The 14,538-nt window shown below is 38.8% G+C and overlaps 1 protein-coding gene across 1 annotated transcript; it reads right to left on the bottom strand.

Annotated features, from left to right (window-relative positions):
* Positions 1 to 2,167: 2,167 nt before the first annotated feature.
* On the bottom strand, positions 2,168 to 6,267 carry SLC25A6 (solute carrier family 25 member 6). The gene is made up of 4 exons (XM_051984603.1): positions 6,034 to 6,267; positions 3,834 to 4,320; positions 3,284 to 3,424; positions 2,168 to 2,895 (listed from the first exon to the last, which is right to left on the bottom strand). The coding sequence occupies exons 1-4, from the start codon at positions 6,142 to 6,144 to the stop codon at positions 2,738 to 2,740; spliced, it is 897 nt and encodes a 298-aa protein (XP_051840563.1). The 5' UTR covers positions 6,145 to 6,267; the 3' UTR covers positions 2,168 to 2,737.
* Between the last annotated feature and the right edge of the window lie 8,271 nt (positions 6,268 to 14,538).

Here is a 14,538-nt window from a genome sequence, read left to right as displayed (position 1 = left end):
GCTTCCTACTTTAAAAACCTTGTCTCACTGATACATTGTTGGTGGAATTGTGAACACATCCAGCCATTCTGGAGAGCAATTTGGAACTATGCTCAAAGTTATCAAACTGTGCATACTCTTTGACCCAGCAGTGTTTCTACTGGGCTTATACCCCAGAGATACTAAAGGGAAAGAGACCTGTATGTGCCAAAATGTTTGTGACAGCCCTGTTTGTAGTGGCTAGCTGAAAAATGGATGCCCATCAATTGGAGAATGGTTGAGTAAATTGTGGTATATGAATGTTATGGAATATTATTGTTCTATAAGAAATGACCAGCAGGATGAATACAGAGGCTTGGAGAGACTTACATGAACTGATGCTAAGTGAAATGAGCAGAACCAGGAGATCATTATACACTTCAACAACGATACTGTATGAGTTTGTATTCTGATGGAAGTGGATCTCTTCAATAGAGGTAATTCAGTTTCAATTTTTCAAGAATGGACAGAAGCAGCTACACCCAAATAAAAAACACTGGGAAATGAATATAAACTGCATTTTTGTTTTTCTTCCCGGTTATTTATATCTTCTGAATCCAATTCTCCTTGTGCAACAAGACAACTGTTGAGTTCTGCACACATATATTGTATCTAGGATATACTCTAACCTATTTAACATGTATTGGATTGCTTGCTATCTGGGGGGGAAGGGGGAGGGAGAGGAAAAATTGTAACATAAGCAAGTGCAAAGGATGATGTTGTAAAAAAATTACCCTGACATGGATTCTGTCAATAGTTATTTAAAAAAAGAAACCTTCTCATTTTCCTCTTCTCTCAATCATGACCCATTTAGCACTAAGCACTTCAATACATCCTCTTTCACTCTTGAATCCTTTGCTTGCCTCAATTCTCAACTTGTTTTCACATTACATACTAAATCCCACACTTTACCCATCCTTCAGTCTACATTCTTGTTAATCCTTTCAACTATGCTTTGATCTTATTCTTTCACCTTTTGGTATTTGCCTAGCATCCTTACTCAATGGATGTTCCTTGATGCAATAACTTTTAAAACCCACTCCAATTGTCCTATTAGTTCTCTCCTTTAGCAGACATTCTAGGAAGTTTTCACCAGTTTCCATTTTCTTGACCCCATTGTTAGATACTTGACCTTTTCAATATATGGCTTAAAACATCAATCCCATCTCCATGACGATCTGTATTTTAACGCTAAATCTAATAACCACTTTAGTACCTTTTAATCTCAACCATTGCAGCATTGAAAATGTTACTTTTGAGGGGCAGCTAGGTGGCGCAGTGGATAGAGCACCAGCCCTGAAGTCAGGAGGACCCGAGTTCAAATCTGGTCTCAGACACTGTCTAGCTGTGTGACCCTGGGCAAGTCACTTAACCCCAATTTTTGTCTTTGTATGGGTATAGGTCAAGGATGTTTTATTTCTATGGAGATGACTCCCAATTGTATTCAGTCCTCATTTTTCCTTAGCTTTATTCCATCCATCTACTTAGTAGTTTCAAATGCATTTTATCCAAAACTTTTCTCAAAGGCCAATTCTATTTGTCAAGCACATCACTATCGTTCCAGTTACCTTTGCTACCACCCACCTCCATACTCAATTACTTGGGCTAACTGCTTACATAACCAAGCTAGTTCAGGTTCTCATCTCCTGGATTAGTGGAAACAACCCAATTTATTATAATCCGACTTCCAATTGCCAAAGCACAGCTGTAACCATGTCACTTCCTAGTTCCAAGGTTTAGTGTCTGCCCATTGCTTCTCCTTTATTAGTACTCCTTATTTAAGGAACTAGGAAGTGACATGGTTACAGCTGTGCTTTTGGTTTCTGTCTCTTCAATCTAATGTAGCTGTTATGACTCCCCTTTTCCAACACATAAATGTATTATCTCTTGAAGCACTAAGGCTACTATTTGAAATTCATTTCTGCATAATTAAGTCTTGTATATTTGATTCAGCTTTTCCCACTCTCAGCTACAAAATTGTTTTGTATATATGTCCACTGTAGAAATGTGACTTGCATTGGAATTGAGCCCAGGTTCTAATTGCTATTTGCAGTACCAACCATATGAATCACGTCACCTTTGAGACTTGAAAGGTCAAAAATGTGTAATTGTAGTTCTGAACTGTGGTATAAAAGAATCTGCAACTCAGTGTAGGAGAGGTAGAAAAAATTCATTACCTTTACTATGCTTACAACTCCAAAAACCCACCACAACCAAACCATGTTGGATTATTCAGTTATTACATCAGGAGTCTTATAGTCTTCTGTGTATTTATTGTTTTACAGCAGAATGCCCAACACAGATCATCATAACTGCCAAATAGTCAGCTGTGCAAAATAGTATATATAGTGCTTAAGTACAAATGGGAGACATGATTTTTTTAAATAAATACTTAAACACAAATTTATGGTCCTACAAAAAGAGCATTTAAACTAGATGGTCTAATTTGATCTGCCTCCTTGGACCCACAGTAACTGTTAATTTTCCCAAAAACCAATAGAATCAATATACTGAGAATCATCAGTTCCACTGTGTGAATAATGCATCACAATAAATGAGTCCCTTTTTTCTAAGAGCTGTTCCTGGCTCCTCTAACATGATCTGGCCTGGATAAAAAGACAACAGGAATTTCTTGAAGGTCAATGGTCCAAAATGCTAAGTATGGTTAAGTATTCTACATGATCTATATTCACTGGTTCCATTTTTAGTTAGGATGTACTTAGATAACTTTCTTCAATTCATCATACAGGACAAGCACGAAAGCTCCACCCATTCCTCTCAGAACATTAGACCAGGCACCCTTGAAGAAAGCTTTGCCACCCTCATCTTTAGCAATCTTCCTCCAGCAGTCAATTGTCCCAGTATACATGATATCAGCTGTCAAAAGTAAAAATAAAATTGATCAGAATTCAAAACTTACAAATTATCAACTTATACTAGTATACTTATATCCATTAAGGTATCCGGAAGTAGGGACTTGATATTTGGGACTAAGAATTGACATGCTTGACATGCTAAAAACATTCCAGAACTTGATTCACTGCCAGTAAAACATGCATTAAGCTGGGGGGGAGGGAGGAGAGAGAACCTCTTCCACAAACATTGCCTTAAGATGTCAATCAACAATTAGGATTTTCTTCATTTTTTGGCTTGAGCCAAAAATGGACTTAACAGATGAATATTTAACAGTTAAATGAACATTAATTATATTTGTTCCTCATTCACACCACAAGTATTTAAGGTATAGTGCCTATGAGAAACTTACCTCCTTTGCGTCCAGATTGCATCATCATTCGCCGTCTTACTGTATCAAAGGGGTAGGAGACCACACCTGCCACAGCAGTCACTGTTTGTGCAATCATCCAACTTATCACAATATGAGTGTTCTTGGGATCTGGGAGCATACCTGAAAAAGAATGACTACTTGTTAAATTCAAATCCACAAACCTCTAAGCCTATTCTTATGTCCAGCTAATAATGGTAGTTTTACTCTACAATACAAAACCTTTTGAAAACTTAAATTAATTTTTTTGATTTTTCAGAAAGCCACAAAAATTTAGCAAGACCTTTAATAGTAAGACACTGAGCAAATCCTTTCTAGTTTCCTAAAAGCCAATTTGTCTTATCAACCCTCAAATTGCAGGATGGCAAGCGAACAACTCTAAAATGGGAGAAATATAACAACAACAACAACAACAAAAAAAAAAAAAAAAAAACTCTACAAAATAGTTACAATATTTATTTGTCCTATTTCTAATAGAAGTTACAAATACATTTCTTCTAAGGTAATGGCAACACTTTAAAAGGATTCTTACCTTTTGCTGTATCATAGATCCCGAAATAGGCTGCTCTATAGATAATGATACCCTGCACTGAGACATTGAAACCTTGATACAAGCCACGAATTCCATCAGACTTGGTGATTTTCACAAGGCAGTCTCCCAGGCCTTTGAATTCTCTCTCAGTGCCAGACTTCCCAACATCAGCTGCCAATCGGGTTCTCGCAAAATCCAAGGGATAGACAAAGCAGAGAGAAGTGGCTCCAGCGGCACCACCAGAGGCAAGATTGCCAGCAAAATACCTCCAGAATTGTGTGTGCTTGTCTACTCCTCCCAGAAACACTTGCTTATACTTATCCTTAAAGGCAAAGTTAAGGGCCTGAGTGGGGAAATATCTGATGACATTTGCCAAGTTACCCCGCCAGAAGGAAAGCATTCCTTGTTCCTTTGGAATTCGGACTATACAATCCATTATGCCCTTGTACTGCTTATCTGCAGCAATTTGTTTACTTGCATGCTGCACCTAAAAAACAAAAGCATAAAATATTGTTAAAAAAAAAAAAAGCCCCCCTCCCCAAATAGGAAAAATAACCATACAAAAAATAATTAAAATACGCCTTTGGAGAATAAGCAAGTCTGACACTAAAATTAATCATTTGACAAAATGAAAAGGTAGATTTCTGCTTAAGAGCTTAAACTGGCCCACAATTTAGTCTTTATAGGCCTTAAAGAATGGTAATGTCAGAAGACCTCTACAGCAGCACCAGTAAGAGGCAGAAAGGAGGCTTAGAGGTCATCCAGGTTAGAACCTGTGTTTTACAGCTTTAGGGACTGAAGATAGGAATGTCTTAATTGGAGACAGCTAATTAATCCTGGGTTCTCCCCTTCTAACATTAACCACCTGTATGACCTTGGACAAACATGGCCTGCAGTTACTCCCTAGATTCCTGGTTGTTCAAACGGGTGTAACATCAAAGCATAGCACAATACCTTAGAACACAATGCTTAACAAATGTGCTTACTATACACTAAATTAGTACACTCCAGCCATGCCTACTTTACAATGTTATCAAAGGGAAGAGAAATGATCTGAAAAGCAGCCATGACCTTGGGACAAGTCATTTCATTCCTCTAGGCCACTTTCTTTTCCTGCTTGTCCACAAGTATAAAGAACACCTATTTCTGGACGTCAGGATTCCAGCTTGTCATTTAATTCAGGGTGTGAACTTGTGAAACATACTGGACTCAGTAGGCCTAAATTTCCTCTTAAAATTGGGGGTGGGGGAGAATATTCGGCAACCTGAGATATTTTTCCCTTCTCATTTCCAAATTGTGTTATCAGAGGACACTGCACGTGTAAAGGGTAAAAGGTACATCCCTCTAGAATCCATTTTAAAAGGAAAAAGAAAATAACGGCTAAGACACCCCCAACGTCCATGCCAGCAGCCCAAAGGGGAAAATATGCAGCGAGCACCAGAAGGCGGAAGACGTGGGCTGGCAAGCAGGAAGAGGCTCGAATCCTCTGCGGGGCACCATGACAACTACAGACATTTTCCCCTCCCATCTCCTGCCGCATTCAAACTCATCGCGACAGCTCAGCTACTGCGGCAGCAGAGCCGGCACCACGTGATCCGCTGACGTCAGACCCGCCCGCCCTTCCTTATTCTTCCTGTCCCTTAAAAGGGCAACGGGGGTGAAGATGCCGGGGCGGAGATCGAAAGGACAAAGCCCTCCCCTAATCGGGAAATTCACGCACACTTCCGGGAGGTTTGTGCCAATCCCCAAGGACTCAACGGCCCGGAGGGAGGGCAGAAGACCCACGTGTCACTGAGACTAGCCGCACCCCCCCCCCAACACCCAACCCCGAGCTACTTCCTCCCCGTCACCTTCCCGTCCCTCCTACGCGACCTCCTCGGTCAAGGACGGGGGGGAGGACGCACGGGAGCGCGCCCGCGCATCCGTCCGCCCGGTAACAAGATTAGCGAGAATCGACTCGCCGACTATTCTCAGGGCGTTGTCTTCCCTCTCCCTCTCCCCACAATGAAAGTGAACGGGGAGGCAGAGGACAGCAGCATGAGGATGGGAGCGCGCCCTCGCGCGCCAAGTTCCCGGATTGTCGGGCCTACTACTCCTCCTAACCCAGATACCCTTCCTTCTTCCCCCTATACTTCACTCCCATCCCCAGTCCCGAAACTCGACAGGTCCGCTTAACATTCCACGCCTCCCAGATACGCACCTGTAATAAGAGCTTGACTCTTTCGATCGGGGCCACAGCAGTCTTGGAGATAGCAGCGGCGATGCCACCGGCCAAGAAATCCTTGGCGAAGGAGATGGCCTGTTCCGTCATGGTTACAGAGGGTAAAGGTGTTGGAGAGAGAGCAAGAAAGCCGGTGAAAGAGGACTGAAAGGTGGAGAACTCGTTGCAGCCTGCACAGTCCCTTGCTACAGCTCGGACCGAAAGGACACGGCGTCCCGCGCGCAGGCGCTAAAGCTTCGACGCCCCGCCCCCTGCGGCCTCCTTTAGACTCTCCCATTGGCTCGTCTGGACCTAGGAGGGGGCGGAGGGAAGAGGAGGGGGCGGGAGGAAGCGGGAGGGAGGCGGGGGCTGTCACCAAATTCCGGGCCTCCCCTTTAGACTCCCGCCCAGCGGCCCGCATGTGTGTCTAGGAGAACAAAAGCCCACGTCCAAGCTTCTGGGCCTAGGCCTAGCTAAAGGACTTGAGTGGCTTTGACCCTAAGGGGCCGAGGATGGGGGTCGCGCCCTACGGCTGAGTGAAGACGCGGGTGGGTGGGGAGGTGGGGTGGGAGTGGGGAAGACGGGGAGGGAGAAGAGCTGGGCAGCCGGGTGGTGAATGGATGAACGAGCCCGATCTTGGGACCTTAGAGCGGCTGGCTGCTTGTCCTCTGATAGTAATCAGCTTGACCGTCACTCTGAAGGATTCATTTGGGGAAATTCGGTTTCTGAGACTGCCCATTTATGAGATCCCTTCCACCCCCAACCATTTGACCCATCACTCCATTCCACGTGAGGAGGAGACCCAGCTGGATTTCTCTCCGTACAGCTGTCAGGATTACGGTCATTTCTTTTCCCCTTCCCCCTGGCAACTGATCATCCCATTCCTGGGGCCAAGTCACGGGGCTTGAAATTTCTTTTTTCCTTTAAAAAAATTTTTAAGGCTATCTCTTTTCTTTGAAGCAAAAATCTCCCGGCATTCCTATTCTCCCATATAATAGATATAAATTTATAAAGGAAAAATAAAATTACATCGCAGATAATTGAAAATATATGTAATGTTCCACACCATTGCAACAGAATCGAGAAATGTAGGTGACTTGGAGTTTGAAATTTGGAAGAGAATTTAGCTTAGATTATCAATACAAAATTGATCAAAATTTCTGGATTTGGAAGTTGAACAAAAATTTCAAGGCTTTGGGCAAATCATGTACTCACACTAGGCCTCTAAAGAGGGGATTAATCCAATTAAAATTGGACGGCCTTTCAGGCCACTTCCCCACTCTAGGTGTAATTCATACATATTCCTCCTTACACATCAAAAAAAGAAAAAGGTAAATACTTTCTTATAAAGTGCCTCTCCAATATTTTAATAGTTGTAAACTTTCTGAGCTTCAATTTAATTTGTAAAATGCCATGATGCTTGTGTGGAAAGAATTCTAAATTTGGAGAAGCCCTATCTTCAAATCCTGACTTTCACTGCTTTCTTGACCTTGAGCAAGTCACAACCTCTGAGGAATTTAATTACCTCATAAAATAAGGGAATTAGGGACCCTGTAAGAGCCCCTTTACCTCTAAATCTGATTCTGTGATTTAAATTATAAAGTTACTAAGGCCATAATATATCCAATGAGTGGCCAAGCCTATTTTTTCTTGACTCTTATCTGCTCCAGTACTCTTCTCCACTGCACCTTGTTACTGTTCATATTTCATAAGAAAAATAAATACTAATGAATAGCAGTCCCTTCTAACAATTGCCTTAAGATTTCAAGTGACCCTCGGCTTCAATTTCCTTGTCTATATAATAAGTATATTTATAGTATTATTTATCACCATATTGTTGCTGTATAAATCAAGGTCACAAAATCAAATATTAGATCTAAAAAGAACCTTTAAACACCATGTAGTCAGTGCAACCTCTTTTTTATAGATGAGGAAACAGGCCTGGAGAGGTAATGTGGTTTTTAGAATAACTATATAACTGAAAAGTGGTTTGTAACCATGAAATATCATGTGACTCAGTCTCACAATAAGAAATTCTGATGGAGAGAAGAAAAAGTTAAGTGAGTAACTTGAAAAAGTTTAAACTAAATTATAGGAGTCAATTTGACCTAGAAAGGTATGATTTCATTAGACCCAGAGAAGACTTGAAGCTATGTAATAATGATTATATTGTCACCGCAGGGAATTGTTGTAGTAAAGGCCTATGTGAATTAATTGAAGGAAATGCTAAATTTCAGAGATTAATGAAACTAAAAATATTTTCTTCTTGTGGAAATTCTCTGACTCTGAAATTTACATAGCAAATTTAACAGCCCAACCTAACTTTTCCAAGTTACTAGCACACCTGAGAGACCTAAAGGTCACATCAGATTTTCCCTCAAGTCTCAAGTTTATTACTGAAGGTTTCTGGGGAAAGGAGGATAACATTGGAGCTATGGTGACAACAGCTATTTCTAAATATAGATTATTCAAAAGTTGTGAATTTATCTGTAGCTCAAAGGTCATTTTTCTTGCATTTTGCTTCCACTGTTTCAGTGTATCAAAGTCCATCTCCACCCTCAGTCCTCTTTCCTCCTCCTGCCAACTTTTCCTGGAAAAAAAGAACCAATCTTTTGTATTGGATCCCTGAATGACATGTAGTAGTGCAAAAGGGTCATTTGAAAATAGGGCACTCAAAAAAATACTCTTTATTTCCCATTCTTGTGTAGAAGTTTGTAGAGGGAACAAATTACTGATGCCCAAGAGTCTTAATCTTCCTCCCGTGATTTTATTTAGAAAAGAATTTTATAAGCCTTAAATTGCAACTGAGTACAATAGGAAGTACCCATAATATTACAAATGAGGAAACTGGACTCTCAGAAGTTAAGTAACTCATAGAAAGGTCACAGTGTAACCTTAGGTTTTCTGACACCAAGATCCTGGGTTCTTTCTGATACACTTGACTGTCTTACTAAAACATATTTTTGCATTTTCTTCCAAGAAATAATAAAGTATAAGAAGAAAAATATTATGTTACACGTTATATGCATAATAGATACAATGTATATATCATGTATATATCATATACATTGTATGTAATATAGAATGTACAGAATATATTGTCACATAACCTCAACTAAATCTTCATTTATTGCTTAGCAATCCTACTATAATAGTTACCTTCATTTTCTCCTCACTCTCTTAACCATTTATAATCTGACTTTTTTAAAATAATGTGTATCCTGACCTCTTTTCACTGAAGATACTCTTTCCAAAGTTACTAATGCCTTTTAAATCAAAGGGCCTTTCCTCCCTTATATGGCTCCTTGACCTCTTTGGCCTTGGATACAGCTAATCAATCACTACCCTTCTCCTCCTAGACACTTTCTTCCCCCTAGGTTTTCCAAACACCATTCTTTTTCAGCTGCATATTTAAGCATATTTAACCTCTCCTCTGTCTGCTCTACTTCCTCCAAATCACATCTTTTAACTATACTTGTCCTTTAGGGCTCTGTTCCCAGTCCATTTCTCTTTTCCATACCAAAATTTTTACAAATGTGGATAACTAAATGTAGGGGTCAAGAAAAAATTTGGCAACAGTAAAAAAAAAGTATCAAATCTATCAAAAATTTTAATGTAAAAATAAACATGCACATCCATCTCATCAATATACAATTTTGCTTTCAGCTTTAATGAATGGTAAAATTATGTATATGTATAAAAGAATTGTTTTAAAATAATTTGTTTTATGATTTACCACAAGTACGTTTGATTTTTATACCTATTTCAGAATTGAGTAAATATGTCTCTGCAAAATAAAGTGTCTGTTTAACTTAAAATTTAAGGTGGCCAGTTCTATGCTACTTCAATTGGGGATCTCATCAGTTCCAATGAATTTAATGACCATTTTTATGCAAATGATTTTCTAATTTACCAACCCAGCCCTAATTTCTCTGCTGAATCTTCAGACTTTCATCTCCAGCTACTATTTTTCATATATCCCGAATTGGATATCCAGTAGACTTAAACTAAATTATTTCCAAAACTTATTATCTTTAAATCTAAATCCTCCCAGTCTTCTACCTTCCTTATTATAGTAGAAGATAATACCATTCTTCCCGTCCCTTAGGCTGCCAATCTAAGAATCATCCAGGATTCCTTTCTGCCTCTCGCCCTCCATATACAAAGTGTAACCAAAGCCTTTTGAGGTTATCTTTGCAATATTTCCCAAATATGCCGCTTTCTCTCTTCTGACACAGCTGCCACTCTAAGGGCAAGGCTTTACAGTGGAGATGCCTATCTCAAGTTTCTTTCCACTCCAGGCTGTTCTCCAGCCACTAACTTTCCTAAAAGCCTTGTTGGTTGTTGTCTGCCTTTCTTGAAGAGAACCAAAATGATATCTCTATGTTAGAGTCAAATTAGTATGTCAGGCTGTGGCTGATCAGATAGATAGGTTTTCTGAATGCTCTGCTACTGGTCAGACACAAATAGTACCTATGAACATTTGGGATGGATTCTCACATTTCTTTTGAATTAATTCAACTGTGCTTTGCTTATAAAGCACAGCACTTTCTCTGATGAGGACAGATGCTTAGTGATCAGTGTATCCCATATCATACAATCAACTAAAGTTCTTAAGACAGACATAGAGTGTTTTTATATCGCTTTCTCTGACCACCTTGTGAGAGCTTACCCTGTATGAGTTCTGTATAAAATAGTCTTTTTGGCAAGCATATATTTGGCATTCGAACAAGGTGGCCCTACCCAAAGGAGTTGTACTTTTTGTAGCAGAGTTGAAATGCTTGACAATTTAGTTGAAGAAAAGACTTCAATATCTAATGTCTTATCCAGCCAGGTGATCTTCAGAATCAAGACAATTCAAATGGAAGTGATTCAGTTTCCTGGCAGGGTGCTGGAGTACTGTCTGGATTTCACTGCCATACAGAAATACCTGGGGGGTTGGGAGGGCAAGGAGCCTAAGTGAGGTCTCACACCCTCCATCTCCTTCCACCCATCCCTCTCTATAAACTTCAATGCCCATAGCTCTATTAGTCTCTTCTCCCTGCTTGCCTCATGGATGAGTTCTTTAATTTCTTTTATCCAACACACCATTTCAGACTTCATCAGCTGTAAGAAATGATGGACATGATGAATAAGAGAAACATGGAAGATTTACATAATCTGATATAGACTGAAATGAGCAAAGCCAAATAAAGCAATAACTACAGTGTAAATGGGAAAAAACAAATGTCTTCCAAAGAAGAAAAATACGATTATCTCCCTACCTCCCTTCAGAGGTGGGACATTCAAAGATGTGGAACATTGCATATATTTTCAGACTTTTTTTGATATATATACTAATTTTGCTGATTTTCTCTTCTCCCTCTACAAACTTCTACATAAGACTGGGAAATAAAGGGTATTCTTTTGAGTGCCCTATTTTCAAATGACCCTATTGCACTACTACATGTCATTCAGGGATCCAATACAAGGGAAATTCAAAGGCCTTAATAACCTAGCTTCTTACCTTTCCAGTCTTTTCATACCAAAATACTCCCTACCATATACTCTGATCCAATGATACTGGACTTCTGGCTCTTCCGGGAACAAAACATTCTATCTCAATTCCAGGCATTCTCTGTGGCTGTCCCTAATGCCCAAAGCTCTCCTCTGACTACTGATCTGGCTTTCTTTAAGGCTCAACTAAAATTCCACTTTCTACAGGAAACTTTCTCAAACCTCTCTTAATTCCACTGTCTTCCCCTGCTGTTTCCTTATCCTGAATATAACTTGCTTTGTAGATGTTTGTTTGCACGTATTTCCTCCATTCAATTGCAAGTTCCTTGAGGACAGTTGTCTTTTGCCTTTAAAAAAAAAAAAATCCCCAGGTCTTAGCACAATGCCTGGTACATAGTAAGTGCTTAGTAAGTACTTATTGATTGAAATAGTTCCATAGAAACAATATTGAGTTTGGACTTAGATTCAAATCCTTGCTCTTCTAACCTATTAACCTGTCTTACCTTAAAACAAATGTTTTTTGTCTAGTAATAATGTAATAATAAATAATGATATAATTAATTTGATATAATGAACAGAAGTCTGGACTGGAATAAAAAAGACTAGCCTTCAGGCAAAGTGGTTGTTAAACCTTGGAGGGGTCCTTTGATTTTTCAGTGCTTCAAGGCAATTCCCTTAAAATTACAAAGTGCAAAATATTTGTTGATATGAGTTGGAAGAGACCAGGAATTCCAGGAATTCAGGTCTTTTAATGAAATCTTTAAAAGTTAAAAAACATTTTATTTACACTATCTCATTTGAGTCTCACAATGACCCAAAGGTTTATAACTGGGATATTTTTTATCACTTTTTTTTGCAAATGAGGAAACAGTATAAGTCACTTATTCTTGCTCACAAAGCTAGTATATAAGATTTTAATCCTTAGTAAGAATTTTTTCTTTTGTCTCCAATTCCAGTATTTAACTACCACACCTACCTTCTTTGTGACTGTAATCTCCGGAACATTGAGGAGGGAATGGTGAATTCAAATACAGAGAATCTCAGTAGACTTTATGTTAATTTATAAAACAACAAATTAACATTGTGTTGTATCATATTTTTATGTATTTTGTTGAATGTTTCCTAATTTTATTTTAATCTGATTGAGCTCACTTTGAAGTTTTGCAGGCAGGAAATTAAAGTTTGGAGAAGGCATTGACTAGGGAATGCAGTTATCTTTGTCACATGGATCTTTGTCATGTTAAAATACCTAGAAATAGTCCTACCCAGTCAGATTTGGGTAGGAATAGACTAGAACAATTCTACAGAGGATAAAAAGGAATTAAAAAGTAGTTATCTATACCAACTGAGGGAAAACCCATATCAATAGGTCACTTATCTCTTGACATTAGCATTAACTCAAGCTGTGCTAGTGAGTCTTAGCTGTGTGGTTTTATGTATTTTTTCTTTAAATATTTCCATAATGCATTTTATCAGTAAAATTAAATCTGGAAAAAAAAATTAAATCTGGAGAACTTTGTCAGAATGGGGTAGTGGTTTTTAAGAGAATAGTCAATTAAAAGTTTTAGTTTGATTCACATTTAATCATTATTGATAACAATTCACATTTACATAGTGCTTAGAAGTTACAAAGGTCTTTCTGAACAATAATATAGGTAGAATCCACATTTTATAGATTAAGTAACTGGCTCAAAGAGGTTAAGATATTAGATAACTTTTCAAAAATGTAAAAAATTATGTCTGACAAAATAAATAACTGATATTAGTCCTCACTTTAAAACAATTTTTTTAACCTAAAAGTTTCACCTCATACCCCAGAAATTTTTAAAAATAACAAAAGATGGAAATATTCAAGTATTGGACAGGTTACTGGAAAACAGATACGGGAAAAGTGTTGATAGAGCTAGAAATACTATTTTGGAAATCATTTGCTGATTTGGAATAAAGTGACAAAATGTCCATATCCTTTGACCCAGAAAATCCATTACTAGGCCCCAAGGAGGTCACTGAAAAGAAAAACTATACACATCAAAAGAATTATAACAGCAATTTTTGTAGAAATAACAGAACATGAAGCAAAGCAGATATGTAATGATTGGGAAATGATTAAATTATAGTACATGAATGGGTGGGATTATTACTGTGCTGTGATGTGGGTGATGTAAATCAAATGACTGTAGGTACCATCATCTGGAATTTGGTCATGTGATGAATGCACAATGGCCATTCTCTTTGGCAAAAGGTAGATTTATTTAGAGGAATAGGTTACAGACAAAATGAAGGGAAACTATAAGACATCAGGAATAGTAAATATAAAATGGAATTGAAAGAGCATATGCAAGACAAGTTTCTCAGTGGAACTCATAAATTACCTAGTAGAAAGGGAGCACCCCATGAGGTTGGGGCTTGCCCTTAGTTGGCCAGTTAAATCCTGAAAGTGACTTAGTATCCTAAAAAAGTTAGCTGTGAAGAGGAGAAATAGGATTGAGAAGCACAGTGACATTGGGCATGGGGTGTGAGGGGTGGGGGAGAATATGAGAAAGACTGACCCAAAGGAGGACAGCAGCCATGACGTGGCCCATAAGTAGATTTTACAGGGGAAATTTGACAGGGCATGAAAAGGTAAAACTGCTGTAGATCCCTAGAGAAAGTGGGTCTCAGGGATTTGACACTACTTGGATTTCTGACTGGAAGACCTCTTCAAAGAGTGGGACCATGGAGCTACACTGCTCTCTATTAGTCCCTTCTCCCTGCTTGCCTCAGGATGAGTTCTTTAATTTCTTTCTATCCAACACACCATTTCAGACTTCATCAGCTGTAAGAAATGATGGACATGATGAATAAGAGAAACATGGAAGATTTACATAATCTGATATAGAGTGAAATGAGCAAAGCCAAATAAAGCAATAACAACAGTGTAAATGGGAAAAAACAAATGTCTTCCAAAGAAGAAAAATACGATTATCTCCCTACCTCCCTTCAGAGATGGGGCATCCAAAGGTGTGGAAC

Source organism: Antechinus flavipes, chromosome 3 (genome assembly GCF_016432865.1).
Source record: "Antechinus flavipes isolate AdamAnt ecotype Samford, QLD, Australia chromosome 3, AdamAnt_v2, whole genome shotgun sequence".
Lineage (NCBI taxonomy): Eukaryota > Metazoa > Chordata > Mammalia > Dasyuromorphia > Dasyuridae > Antechinus > Antechinus flavipes.
Note: the sequence above shows the minus strand (reverse complement) of the source record. Positions and strands in the feature narration are given on the sequence as shown.